General features: G+C 49.2%; 1 protein-coding gene across 1 annotated transcript in view; it reads left to right on the top strand.

Annotated features, from left to right (window-relative positions):
• Positions 1–2,318: 2,318 nt before the first annotated feature.
• Positions 2,319–13,858, top strand: part of LOC137415488 (integrin alpha-6) — a 137,413-nt gene continuing 125,873 nt past the window's right edge. Inside the window, exon 1 of the mRNA XM_078766677.1 lies at positions 2,319–2,604. Within this exon, the coding sequence (XP_078622803.1) occupies positions 2,429–2,604 (176 nt within the window). The 5' untranslated portion in view covers positions 2,319–2,428. The remainder of the gene's footprint in view (positions 2,605–13,858) is intronic.

The raw sequence follows: 13,858 nt of genomic DNA, 5'->3' as shown, positions 1-13,858 counted from the left end.
TATCTTTGACCTTTGACCTCAAAATCAATCGGCTTCTCAATTGTGACGACCTCTACAGCTTGATGAAGTTTCATGACGATCGGTTTAGAATTGTGACCTGTAGGCGAGTGACAGACAAACAAACAAACAAGAAATTTGTCGTGTGTAGCACGATACTTGCAAAATCCATAAAATAAGTTGTTGGCCTATGATGACCTCAAAATTACTTGGTTGAATTTAGTGAACAGATATGCAAATCCTCTTCAAATTTCAAGTTAATTGGATGATAATTGAGAATTTTATAAATTTGGCTGATGTTGACCTTTTGGCCTATGTTGACCTTTTGACATGTTGATCTCAAAAATACTTGGTGGTTGAATTCAGTGACCATATATGCAAATCCTCTTACAATTTCAAGTCAATTGAATGAAAATTGAGGATTTTAGAAATTCTGCCTTTGTTGACCTCAAAAAGACCTTTGTGGTTGAATTCAGTGACCTGATATGCAAAGCCTCTTTAAAATTTAAGTTAATCAGATGAAAATTGAGGATTTTAGAAACTTGGCAAAGTTGGTGACCTTTGGCTTATGTTGACCCCAAAAGCAATAGGCTTCTTGCTTATGACCAACTCTACCATTGGGTGAAGTTTCGTGAAGATCAGTTGAAAATTGTGACCTGTAGGCGACTGACATACAGACAATAACGCACAAGACCAACCAATATACTTGAAAAATCTTCGCTTTTGCAAGTAACAAACATCCAAACATCACCATATACGTTTGCTCTATTATAATAAGATATGGAAAAGGCAAATTAATAATTTGGTCAAAAAGTCAAAGGTCAGCATCACAAAATTGTCAATTTTCATCTGATTGACCTGAAAATTTTAAGAGGATTTGCATATTGGATCACTGAATTGGGTCACCAATCAAAAGCAATAAGCCGATTGTTTTTTTTTTTTAGATCAAAAGCTCAAAGGTCAGCATCACAAAATTGTCAATTTGTCAGCATCACAAAATTGTCAATTTTCATCTGATTGACCTGAAAATTTTAAGAGGATTTGCATATTGGGTCACTGCATTGGTTCACCATTCAAAAGCAATAAACCGTTTTTTTTTTTTTTTTTTTTTTTTTTTTTTTTTTGTATACAAGATCGAGGCTCGTGAAAGAGCGAACATTAATCACACAGAAAGACAAACAGACACATAAAACAAATAACATCGGGAGCGGTAGACAAGATGGGGAGAGAGGGGGAAGGACACAAACACAACATTTGAGAGCAGGGACCGAGAGACATGGAGACATCGAGAGATCTGTGGGAGGGAGAGGGCTTTGGGGGGGGGGCGTGGGAAGGGGGCGGTGGGAGAGGTATAAACATATGGACACTGCCAGGATTTCCAGGATTTCCAGGTTTGCTTTTTTAGATCAAAAGCTCAAAGGTCAAGGCTGCATGAAATCATCAATATTCATGTAGTTTTTTTTTTTTTTTAACTGTTTTCATTATTTTGAGACTGTAGAAGAAGAAGACTGAATATAAACGGACAAGGACGGGCTTTGCATTTTCACATGCATTCTAGTTATTATTTTTAATTCTTTCGACATTGTAATTCGGGAAAACATCAAGTTCGTGGATTTGTGTTCGTGTAAACAAGAGCCTCCACCTTTGCCATGGCAACGGCGTCACTCCCAGCGCACGCAAGTCAGTGAGAATAAATGAAAAATGAAGATGAAATGTCCATGTCATGGTATTTAAATGTCATTTGGGAAAAGATGAAATTATAAGCTCTGTGCAGGAGGTTGGGATGAAAACTATGGTGAGGGTGAGACGTCCATTTTATAAACTGAATCTTCTTCTTCCCATTATTCAGCTGCTCCTGTGCATGAAGCTAAAACGAGGAAGGAAACTCCCAAAATGTTTCCTCTGATCAGTGGGTGTCGCTCAAGTCTTGAGATTCAATACTCAGGGAAATGTCCTTCGGTGCTGGAGGGAGCAGGTATAACTACAGCAGCAGAAGCATTGAAGTCAAAGTGTCATATATCATATTTAAGTTAGCTCACATCAAGTGACGTTATGTCGTCATGGACGTGTTCGCCGTTGCTGTGCCACAAGAGGCACGGTGCTGCTATAACGAGGAAATACCGTGACATATGGTAAATATGGTGCACGGTGTTGCTATAACGAGGAAATACCGTGACATGGTAAATATGGTGAATCATTCATTTGCAGGAATTCCAATCGGAGAGGGCCCCGCCCACCGCCCTTTGTGGGAAGAGCTCTCCGTTGCTTCAATTTGATTGGTTCGCTATTCAGGTGTGTGGAGGCGGAGTTTTCCCGACTCTATTCTCAAAAGTGAAAGTACAAGGAGAGTGCGGAAAGTGTGAAAACCTCGCGAGAAAGTAGTGAAAGAAATTTCCACAAAGACAGAGTAGGTAGAGCAGCGAGGAACGGGATGCTACCAGTTATGTTTGTCGGTGCTCTGGTAATACTTTTGGGAGAGTTACCTGAGTTTTATTCCTTTAACTTGGATGTGGATCACTCCCCTGTGAAAACGGGTCCCAAGAACAGCTTCTTCGGATTATCAGTAACGGGACAGCGCCTGCTTCACCAAGAAGTGCGCTCATCCAGGTGAGTACAAAATGGGGGAAGGCGGCTCCAGGCGCGAAGGATGGGATGTCTCATCGCCATCGGTTAGGATTAGGAGGGCAGGGTATTTTAAATAGCAAAGCGTGGTTAATCTTTGACAGAGGTGTGTCTTTTTTTGAGGTAGGATGGAGGCGTGTCCTATTCCGAGGTCTTGGGGAGGCGTGTCCTATTCCGAGGTCTTGGGGAGGCGTGCCCAGTTCCGAGGTCTCGGGCAGGCGTGTCCGTTTCCGAGGTCTGGGGGAGGCGTGTCCGGTTCCGAGGTCAGGTGGAGGCGTGTCCGGTTCTGAGGTCTGGGGGAGGCGTGTCCGGTTCCGAGGTCTGGGGGAGGCGTGTCCGGTTCCGAGGTCTGGGGGAGGCGTGTCCGGTTCCGAGGTCTGGGGGAGGCGTGTCCGGTTCCGAGGTCTGGGGGAGGCGTGTCCGGTTCCGAGGTCTGGGGGAGGCGTGTCCGGTTCCGAGGTCTGGGGGAGGCGTGTCCGGTTCCGAGGTCTGGGGGAGGCGTGTCCGGTTCCGAGGTCTGGGGGAGGCGTGTCCGGTTCCGAGGTCTGGGGGAGGCGTGTCCGGTTCCGAGGTTTGGGGGAGAGTGTCCGGTTCCGAAGTCCGGGGGAGGCGTGTCCAGTTCCGATGTCTGGGGGAGGGGTGCTGGGTTCCGAGGTCTGGGGGAGGCGTGTCCAGTTCCGAGGTCTTGGGGAGGCATGCCCGGTTCCGAGGTCTTGGGGAGGCGTATCCGGTTCCGAGGTCTGGGGGAGGGGTGTCCGGTTCCGAGGTCTGGGGGAGGCGTTGTCCGGTTCCGAGGTTTGGGGGAGGGTGTCCGCTTCCGAGGTCTGGGGGTGGCATGTCCGGTTCTGAGGTCTGGGGAAGGCGTGTCCGGTTCCGAGGTCTGGGGGAGGCATTGTCCGCTTCGGAGGTCTGGGGGAGGCGTGTCCAGTTCCGAGGTCTGGGGGAGGCGTGTCCAGTTCCGAGGTCTGGGGGAGGCGCGTCCGGTTCCGAGGTCTGCAGGAGACGTGTCCGGTTCCGAGGTCTGGGGGAGGCATGCCCGGTTCCGAGGTCTGGGGGAGGCGTGCCCGGTTCCGAGGTCTGGGGGAGGCGTGCCCGGTTCCGAGGTCTGGGGGAGGCGTGCCCGGTTCCGAGGTCTGGGGGAGGCGTGCCCGGTTCCGAGGTCGGGGAGGCGTGCCCGGTTCCGAGGTCTGGGAGAGGCGTGCCCGGTTCCGAGGTCTGGGAGAGGCGTGTCTGGTTCAGAGGTCTGGTGGAGGCGTGTCCGGTTCCGAGGTCTGGGCGAGGCGTGCCCGGTTCAGAGGTCTGGGGGGAGGCATGCCCGGTTCCGAGGTCTGGGGGAGGCGTGCCCAGTTCCCAGGTCTGGGGGAGGAGTGTCCGGTTCCAATGTCTCGTGGAGGCGTGTCCTGTTCCAAGGTCTCGGGGATGCGTGTACTGTTCCGAGGTCTGGGGGAGGCGTGCCCGGTTCCGAGGTCTCGGGGAGGCGTGTCCGGTTCCGAGGTCTCGGGGAGGCGTGTCCGGTTCCGAGGTCTCGGGGAGGCGTGTCCGGTTCTGAGGTCTGGGGGAGGCGTGTCCGGTTCCGAGGTCTGCGGGAGGCGTGTCCGGTTCCGAGGTCTGGGGGAGGCGTGCCCGGTTCCGAGGTCTGGGGGAGGCGTGCCCGGTTCCGAGGTCTGGGGGAGGCATGCCCGGTTCCGAGGTCGGGGAGGCGTGCCCGGTTCCGAGGTCTGGGGGAGGCGTGCCCGGTTCCGAGGTCTGGGAGAGGCGTGCCCGGTTCCGAGGTCTGGGAGAGGCGTGTCCGGTTCAGAGGTCTGGTGGAGGCGTGTCCGGTTCCGAGGTCTGGGCGAGGCGTGCCCGGTTCAGAGGTCTGGGGGGAGGCATGCCCGGTTCCGAGGTCTGGGGGAGGCGTGCCCAGTTCCCAGGTCTGGGGGAGGAGTGTCCGGTTCCAATGTCTCGTGGAGGCGTGTCCTGTTCCAAGGTCTCGGGGATGCGTGTACTGTTCCGAGGTCTGGGGGAGGCGTGCCCGGTTCCGAGGTCTCGGGGAGGCGTGTCCGGTTCCGAGGTCTCGGGGAGGCGTGTCCGGTTCCGAGGTCTCGGGGAGGCGTGTCCGGTTCCGAGGTCTCGGGGAGGCGTGTGTTACGTGGTCCCCTCGGTGAATACCTGGTCTCGGTGACCCCCGGACCGTGAGAGGAACTTCGCCAGAAAGTTGTATTATATATGCGCTTTCGCCACGCAATCCATATGAATTCCACCCAAGAGAAAACTGATGTTCAAGGATATATTTCAATGGTAACTAGAATCCGGGCACCCGGTAGAGCGCATACCTTCGCCGCAGCTACTGTTCTGTACTTGGCATGGGAGTGTATGCGATGTGAAACTTTATGTGAAATGCGATCGATTTTTAAAAATCAGAATTTGAGCAAATCTGTTTCATTCGTCTGTTAATATGCCTCCCCGATTGACAAATCTGCAATTTGAATTTCATTTGAGGTTGAAATGATTGCGGGAGATCGCGTTATAGTGATGACGTCTTGGATGGACATCCTCTTCTTCAGTCGCTCATAACTTTGAGTGAAATACGATCGAGTTAAAAATAGTCAGAATTTGAGCAAATCTGTTTCATTCGTTTGTTAATATGCCTCATCTCTTGACAAATCTGCAATTATAATTTTTTTTGAGGTTGAAATGATCGCGGGAGATCGCGTTATAGTGATGACGTCCTGGATGGACATCTTCTTCTTCAGTCGCTCATAACTTTGAGTGAAATACGATCGAGTTAAAAATAGTCAGAATTTGAGCAAATCTGTTTCCCAAAATCTAATCAAATGTGTCCCGTATAATAACCAATCATCCCACCAAATTTCATGCAATTCGGTTGAATACTTTTTGAGTTATGCGATTAACATACACACACACAGACATACAAATAAATACACAGCGATCAAAACATAACCTTCCGCTTTTGCGAAGGTAATGATACCATACAATTTCAATGATACAACCACGGAGATTTTCCCCGAGCAATCAATAACAAACAACCATCAACAATTCCCAATCCACAATCAATTCCCTATATGATTAAGATGGCCATCTTATATATGTGTGTCCCCTTCTGTACTCACGACCCCCTTTTGGTCTCTGCCCCTCACAATGTCTCTGGGCCCCTCCTGACCAAGATGCTGGTTGGCGTCGCCGCACTCGGGCGGTTGAACGAACCCCGGGTGGACGTGTTTCCACCGGGCAGGTATCGTACCAGGCACCGCGGCTGCAGCCCCTCGTGGCCACGCGAAGCGGGTACGGTAAAGCAAGCCAAAAGCCCCACGCCGCTTGCAAGGCGTGTTAGGCCCCAACGTGCGACCCGTACGCGTCTTTTTAGACGGTGCCGCGAACGGTGCCAGACGCGGGGTCGATGCACGGCCCCACGTCAACTTGACGTCTCCACCGGGTAGGTACACGTCCCGGTAACTCCTCTCGCCCGACGGGCTTCGGAACGCCGCTTTTCCACGCGGCGCAAGGTCGATCCCACCTTTCGTCGGAGCGGGGCGAGGAAGAAGAATACTCGTTGCTTTTCTTCCTCGTGTCTTTTTCTCTTCCGTTTCCGGTCACTTCCGTTTCCGGACTCTTTTCAGAAGGGCTCCTGACCCTCCAACCACAACAACCCTTAATCTATTACACATGGATAAGCAAAGACCTGAATGGTAATTCACATACATTCACATAAATATGTAACACTCCCCCCCTTCAAGAAAGAAAGTTTGAACCCAGCGAAAACTTTCTTTGCCGGCCAATTTGGAGAAACAAACCAGATAACTCAACCCCCCCCCCCACATTATCAGTTCCCCCCGGGCACAGTTATCACTTAAAAATGAAGCAACCAAAATTTCACCACAACCCCTCCAGATTACTCCCTCTGGACTAAGCACCAGCAACGACATTGTCCCTGCCAAATCAAACTCCATCTCATGACCCTCTGACTTTGACCGTCAGTTTCTTGTGAATGAAGGTTAAGGGGTTGATCAAAGATCCAAAGTTAAGCAACTCGATAGCACTTTTTCCGGGAGGCCAAGCCGAGTATTCACTACATGGATGCCTTTAGGAACGTGGAGTTCACGGTTAGTCCGTGCATGAAAGTTCACTACATGGATGCCTTTAGGAACGGCGTTCACGGTTAATCCGTGTAGGAATCTTGGCTCGGCGGCTCCGCCGCATTCAGTGCTTCAACTTCTCAGAACTTCCCTAATAATTAGGGTGGGACCACTTGTCCCTGTAGTCCCCTGAATAGCGGTCTCCTTCTCGGCCACTACTTTGCCAATCCTTCCTTCGGGGGCTGCCGTAACTCAGGGAGCCTCCATAATAATATTGATTGCGGCCACCACCAAAACTACCGCCCAGTGGTACTCTCCTGTAGACCTCTCGACGCCTACGAAATGCCTTCCCTACTGTTATGGTCCGACCCTCCAAATCCTTGCCATTCCAATTCTTCTCTGCCTCTCTGGCGTCTTTTGGGCTTGCAAACGTGACAAAGCCGAACCCTCTTGACTGTTGCGTTTCCCTGTCTCTTACCAACCGCACTTCCACCAGCGGCCCATATCTGTTGAAGACAGAGGTCAGAACTTCTTCCTCTGTTTTGAAGTTCAGTCCCCCTACAAATAACTTGGTACTTTGGTCGCCATCCCGAGCTGGTGTGGTGTTATTTTCCCTGCTAGGCTCTTTACCAACCCTCAGGTTACCATAAACTTGACCCCCGGCCAAATCATTCCCGATAACCACAGATACACCCTCTACAGGAAGTGTGGCTTGTAAACCGACGGTGACCGGTCCTGACATCAACTCGGACTCCAAATGGATGACATGAAGTGGAGCACTAACACCGCCCCCGATCCCCTGTAAACGAACACTATCCCCCGTTGCCGTCTCCTCGGACCATGGCAAAATGCCTTCAAGCATTAAAGATTGATGTGCTCCTGTGTCCCTCAATATCTTAACCGGTCTCCGGTTAGTCGAGGCTCCATCCAGTGACACAAACCCCTCTGAAATAAATGGTTGGTAACCCTTTTGATGGCGATTTCTCACAATGGCCATTGCATTTGGAGTCGTAATAGTCGGATTCCGCTCTGGGTCTTCCCTTTTCATGCGGTAACAACTGGACATCAAGTGTCCAGGTTTCTTGCAAAAAGCGCAAGTAGGCCCGGAGGAAAAACTCGTGGTCTGCCTTGGGCCCCCTGAAATATAAGTTTGTCTTGGGCCCGCATCCCTCTGATTTCGAACAGGTGGGGTATCCGCGTTGTCCCCATAATCCTCTTGAGGTCGCCGCCATGTATTGTCGTTCTCCGCACCTGCTGTTCCCCACCTCCCCTGCGGAGATCTAGGCGAGGAGTTAGGTTCGTGGACCCCTATTCGGTGGGTTAAGGCATAATCATCTGCCATGGGGGCTGCGTCCCACAACTTTGGTACTTTCTTTTCCTGCAGGTACACTTTGATGTCCTCGTGGACACACTGCTGAAATTCCTCCACCAGGATCAAGTCACGCAATGTTTCGAAGTCTTTCCCGACTCCTTTTGACTCACACCACCGATCAAACATGTTTTCTTTCACTCTGGCAAACTCCACATGGGTCTCACTCTCCCTCTTCCTGGCATTCCTGAATTTTTGCCTGTAAGCTTCCGGAACCAACTCATAGGCTTTGAGGATGTGCTTCTTCAGTACCTCATAATCTGCACATTGGTCCATTGGTAGCGCCGAATAAATCTCTTGAGCTTTTCCCACCAGCACACTTTGCACGAGTATGGTCCAGGCCTCCTCCGGCCAGTTTAATTGTCGAGCCACTTTCTCAAAGTGTGGAAAAAATTTCGCGACTCCCTTTTCACTGAACGGTGGAACCAGCCTCACATGTCTGCCCACATCCCAGGTTTTCTGGTTAGGTGTCGACCCCGTCAGCAAGGGTGGTGCCTCTCCCCGTTCTCTCATTAACTCCAGCTCCTTGAATTTAATTTCTTGCTGAAGCTCCATATCACGTTCCTTTAATTCCCTTTCCGCTTTTCTCTCCTCTGCTTCGAGTTCCCTTGTTTTCATCCTTTCTAACCTTTCCTGGAGTTCTCGTTCCCCTCTCCTTTCTTCTTCTGCTCTTTCCTTTTCTGCTTTCCTTTCTTCTTCTGCTAACCTTTCCTGGAGTTCTCGTTCCACTCTCCTTTCCTCTGCTTGTTTCTCTTCTCTCCTCTCTTCTGCTTTCCTTTCTTCTTCTTCTTTGATCCGTTCCTGGCTCCGTAATTGCAACTCCAGTTTCCGGAGCTCAACGTCTTCTGGTTCTTCGGGTAGCCACTCCCAGGCTAACTCGTCCCATGTTCCTAATCCCACCATAGATTGTATCACCGTGGTCTGCAACTCTGCCTTCCTCAAATTAGTTCGGACCTCCAAGTTAAAATGTTTGGCCAATTTCAAGAGGTCCGACTTTAGTAACGCTCGGAACTGTGCCTCACTCGGTGTTACCGCAAAGTTCTGTGCCACAAACGCCATGGTGACTATCGTTAACACCTGTTAACCTTCATCCAAGACTTTACCCCAATTTCCCCCAAAAATTTACCAATTAATACTTAATTAATAAATTTTAATTAATAAAAATATTATTTTATTATTTTATACAAATACAATTTCAGATCCCGGACGTAGACCCAATTGCGAAGCCGCAAATCGTAATTTGGACGAGCCCCCAATTCTGTTACGTGGTCCCCTCGGTGAATACCTGGTCTCGGTGACCCCCGGACCGTGAGAGGAACTTCGCCAGAAAGTTGTATTATATATGCGCTTTCGCCACGCAATCCATATGAATTCCACCCAAGAGAAAACTGATGTTCAAGGATATATTTCAATGGTAATGATACCATACAATTTCAATGATACAACCACGGAGATTTTCCCCGAGCAATCAATAACAAACAACCATCAACAATTCCCAATCCACAATCAATTCCCTATATGATTAAGATGGCCATCTTATATATGTGTGTCCCCTTCTGTACTCACGACCCCCTTTTGGTCTCTGCCCCTCACTATGTCTCTGGGCCCCTCCTGACCAAGATGCTGGTCGGCGTCGCCGCACTCGGGCGGTTGAACGAACCCCGGGTGGACGTGTTTCCACCGGGCAGGTATCGTACCAGGCACCGCGGCTGCAGCCCCTCGTGGCCACGCGAAGCGGGTACGGTAAAGCAAGCCAAAAGCCCCACGCCGCTTGCAAGGCGTGTTAGGCCCCAACGTGCGACCCGTACGCGTCTTTTTAGACGGTGCCGCGAACGGTGCCAGACGCGGGGTCGATGCACGGCCCCACGTCAACTTGACGTCTCCAGCGGGTAGGTACACGTCCCGGTAACTCCTCTCGCCCGACGGGCTTCGGAACGCCGCTTTTCCACGCGGCGCAAGGTCGATCCCACCTTTCGTCGGAGCGGGGCGAGGAAGAAGAATACTCGTCGCTTTTCTTCCTCGTGTCTTTTTCTCTTCCGTTTCCGGTCACTTCCGTTTCCGGACTCTTTTCAGAAGGGCTCCTGACCCTCCAACCACAACAACCCTTAATCTATTACACATGGATAAGCAAAGACCTGAATGGTAATTCACATACATTCACATAAATATGTAACACGTGTCCGGTTCCGAGGTTTCGGGGAGGAGTGTCCAGTTCCGAGGTCTCGGGGAGGAGTGTCCGGTTCCGAGGTCTCGGGGATGCCTGTACTGTTCCGTGGTCTGAGAGACGCATGTCTGGTTCCAAGGTCTCGGGGAGGTGTGTTCGGTTCCGAGGTCTGAGGGGCACGTTTCTGGTCCCGGGGTCTGAGGAGCGCGGTTCCTGGTTTCGAGGGGCATGCGTCCTGTTCCGTGATTTGAGGTGCAGGCGTCCAGTTCCGGGGTCCGAGGTGCACGTGTCCAGTTCCAGGGTCCGAGGTGCACGCGTCCAGTTCCGGTGTCCGAGGTGCACGCGTCCAGTTCCGGTGTCCGAGGTGCACGCGTCCAGTTCCAGGGTCCGAGGTGCACGCGTCCAGTTCCGGGATCCGAGGTGCACGCGTCAGGTTCTGTGGTTCATGGGGTGCGCAATTTGTTCCCTCGGTCCGAGCGGCGTGCATCTATTTCTGGGGTGCGAAGGGCGCTTGTCCGGTTCCGGGGTTGTTGTGCCATGTGTCCGGTTCCCCGAGGCCTGAGGTAGTCGCGTCCGGGGCCTGCGAGAGCAATGTTCAGGTCGGGTTCTGAGGGAGGGTGTCCATTTCTTATGTCTGAGGGAGGCTTGTGCAGTCGGTGGGAGAGAGAATGTTTTTGGAGTTATGAGTGGAGAAGTGGAATATATATCAGGATGGTATCACATCACGTGATGTCAATTATTTGGGCACTAATATGGGATGCAGGAAACAATTGTTTTCAAGTAGAGATGCAACTTTTTATTGTTTCCTCTTCACCTGACATCAAAGGAAGTCATGTTTGGTACTTTTGACGACAAGGCAGGTTGATGAACTCGACACTATTAGATAATGGTGACAAATGTGTGTTGTAGTGGGGCGGCTTAGCCCAAATATTCAAAAGAATTGTGCATTTTGTGATACAAGCACCAAATTTGGCACAAATGTACATTAATATGTTGCGAACATTTTCAGATATTGGGCCACTTGAAATTCCGTAATTTTTTTTTTCAAATTTTTTCAAATTTCGTAATTTCTAATTTTTCGGGTGACACCGTCACAATTTCGGTCTTCGAGGCCGGCCGATAGGCAAAGTGTGACCGGAAGGGACGAGGTTCTCCTGACCACGTGGCCCTCGATCTGGGAAGCGAGAGGCGTTCCATTAGTGGACGCGCCCCTCACGCCCGACTTTTGGGCGGCCCCGGCAGGCCGTTTGTTTTGACGTTCCGTGACAGGCCCCGCACCCCCACCTCCGGGCCGACCGGAAGCTTGTGCTGAGTACATCATACCTGAACAACTCAGTGAGGCAGAACACAGCAGTGCACACCAGGGTGACCCCTTCAGTGCATAAACCAATTAACCTGTCCACTGCAGGGCATATAGAAATGAAGTTATTTTCTGCATATAATAATAATATAAGTTCAGTTCTATATAACAATTTCTGTTATCACCACTACCACTACAACTACCACTACTACAAGCTTTGTCTGGAATTTTGTGGACAAACAGACAAACAGACATACAGACAAGCTGGGATCAAAACATTACCTCCTTCCACCATTGAGTGTAGAGGTAAACATCATGGAAATTATATCATGCCCTAGATTTAATTCATGCTTACCCGTGTATTTGCTTCACTGGTTCACAAGGTCTTTTGCATACATGTAATTCAGACTCTCGTCTTCATTGCTGACCACACAATGTTCGCAACATATTAATGTACATTTGTGCCAAATTTGGTGCTTGTATCACAAAATGCACAATTCTTTTGAATATTTGGGCTAAGCCACCCCACTATATCGGCCGGCCTCAAAGACCGAAATTGTGACGGTGTCACCCGAAAAATTTGAAATTACGAAATTTGAAAAAATTTGAAAAAAAAAAATTACGGAATTTCAAGTGGCCCAATATCTGAAAATGTTCGCAACATATTAATGTACATTTGTGCCAAATTTGGTGCTTGTATCACAAAATGCACAACAGGTTTGCTATGCTGCTACACTATTGTCCAAATAGTTGTTTGCAATTCTAACAAAAATAAAATAATGGTGGAAGAAACCTTTTGCACACTCAGTGTTCGGACTGTATATCACAGGCTGGAATCTTGTAATCACTCCCAGGTATTCTAGTTGATTATTTTAAAAATATCCTGCAAACAATCACCAATTGAGCACACTGCTTTTAATAATTCAAAAGAAGTGAGTTGAACACTGGATATTTCCTTCCTCCAAACGTATTGAAGTTTATGAAGAGTAAAAGGCTTTTGTGGAGGTAAGGTAGCTTAAGTACTCGGTGAAAGGATGGAAAGTCTTTTCTGGGAGGATGTGAGGAAGAGATAACATTCACATGGACACCACCCAAAAGTGCAATTGTCATATTGACATAAATCAAGGTTTGACAGAGATTATATTATAAAGTCGTTAAATGTGAGAGCTGATGTTCCGATGATATTGTGAGACAATACTCAACTTTCAAAATGACGTACGAATGCGAAAAAGGCATTTTTCGCGCATGGCCGCTGTGTGTGCGTTTTCAGTGACTCGCTTCTGCTGGGCCGGGCACTTTTAACCTGCCGTTGCTGGCATGAAATCTAAGTGAAATAGTCGTTTTAACATCATTTTCAGCATTTAAACGGAAGTGGCAATTTAAAAATGGTTCACCATAATTGGAGTGTTCCAGGATGTGAATTGGGCTCACAGAAATAGGAGAAATATCTGTGGATGAGTCCGAGAGGTATCGAGTTTCTATAATTTCCTGTTAGTAGAAGCGAGCGGGCGCAGTGGATAGATATAAAGCACACACACACACACATACGTACACAGGTGGACACTTATACTTTTTGCTCTAGATGCAAAAATCTAGGATAATTTTCTTGTGGCAAAGAAACAATATATTTATAACAGTCCTCACAGCTACTGTAGCAGGAGAGCTGGAAAACAACATCTGTCCAACCTCAAGATCGAACTTTCATACTGGTCTCCTTTGCCTAAAACCTGGGGGTGATCTGTCCCTGCAGTACTTCCATCCCTTCCCTCACTTGAAATGGCATCGCACCTGAATCCACGTGGTGAGAAGGCCGAATGCCTCAATTCTGTGTTTGCTACCAAATCTTGTGTCCACCCCTTACTCTGTACCCATCCTACCCAGTCATACCCAACTACTCCTGCACTCTGTGTCTTTTGCACTTTAGTAGGTGGAGAAGTTTTTGTCAAACCCCAACTGATTCTGCAACTCAACCAGACCGCATCAGTTGACATGTTCTGAAAATCAGCTGTGTTGTTCTTGCACTTCCTCTTTCTGCTCTTTTCACCTCATAATTTGTGCTCGGCCATTTTCCATCTGCTTGGAAATCTGCCAACGTCACTGCAGAACATAAAAAGGTGCAAAAACGGATCCCCTTGACTACAGACTGATGAACTTGCTTCCGATCATCAGCAAGGTCATGGAATCAATCGTCGCAGTTTATTTGAAATCCTTCCTTTCCTCCAACGATCTCATCTCAGATCATCAATTTGGATTCAGACCAGGTCACTCGACATTGGACATGATACTTCAACTCTCCCAACAATGGATGGAGGCCCTCAATATCAGACATC

The sequence above is a fragment of the Myxine glutinosa genome, chromosome 12 (assembly GCF_964187855.1).
Source record: "Myxine glutinosa chromosome 12, kmMyxGlut1.1, whole genome shotgun sequence".
NCBI lineage: Eukaryota > Metazoa > Chordata > Myxini > Myxiniformes > Myxinidae > Myxine > Myxine glutinosa.
Note: the sequence above shows the minus strand (reverse complement) of the source record. Positions and strands in the feature narration are given on the sequence as shown.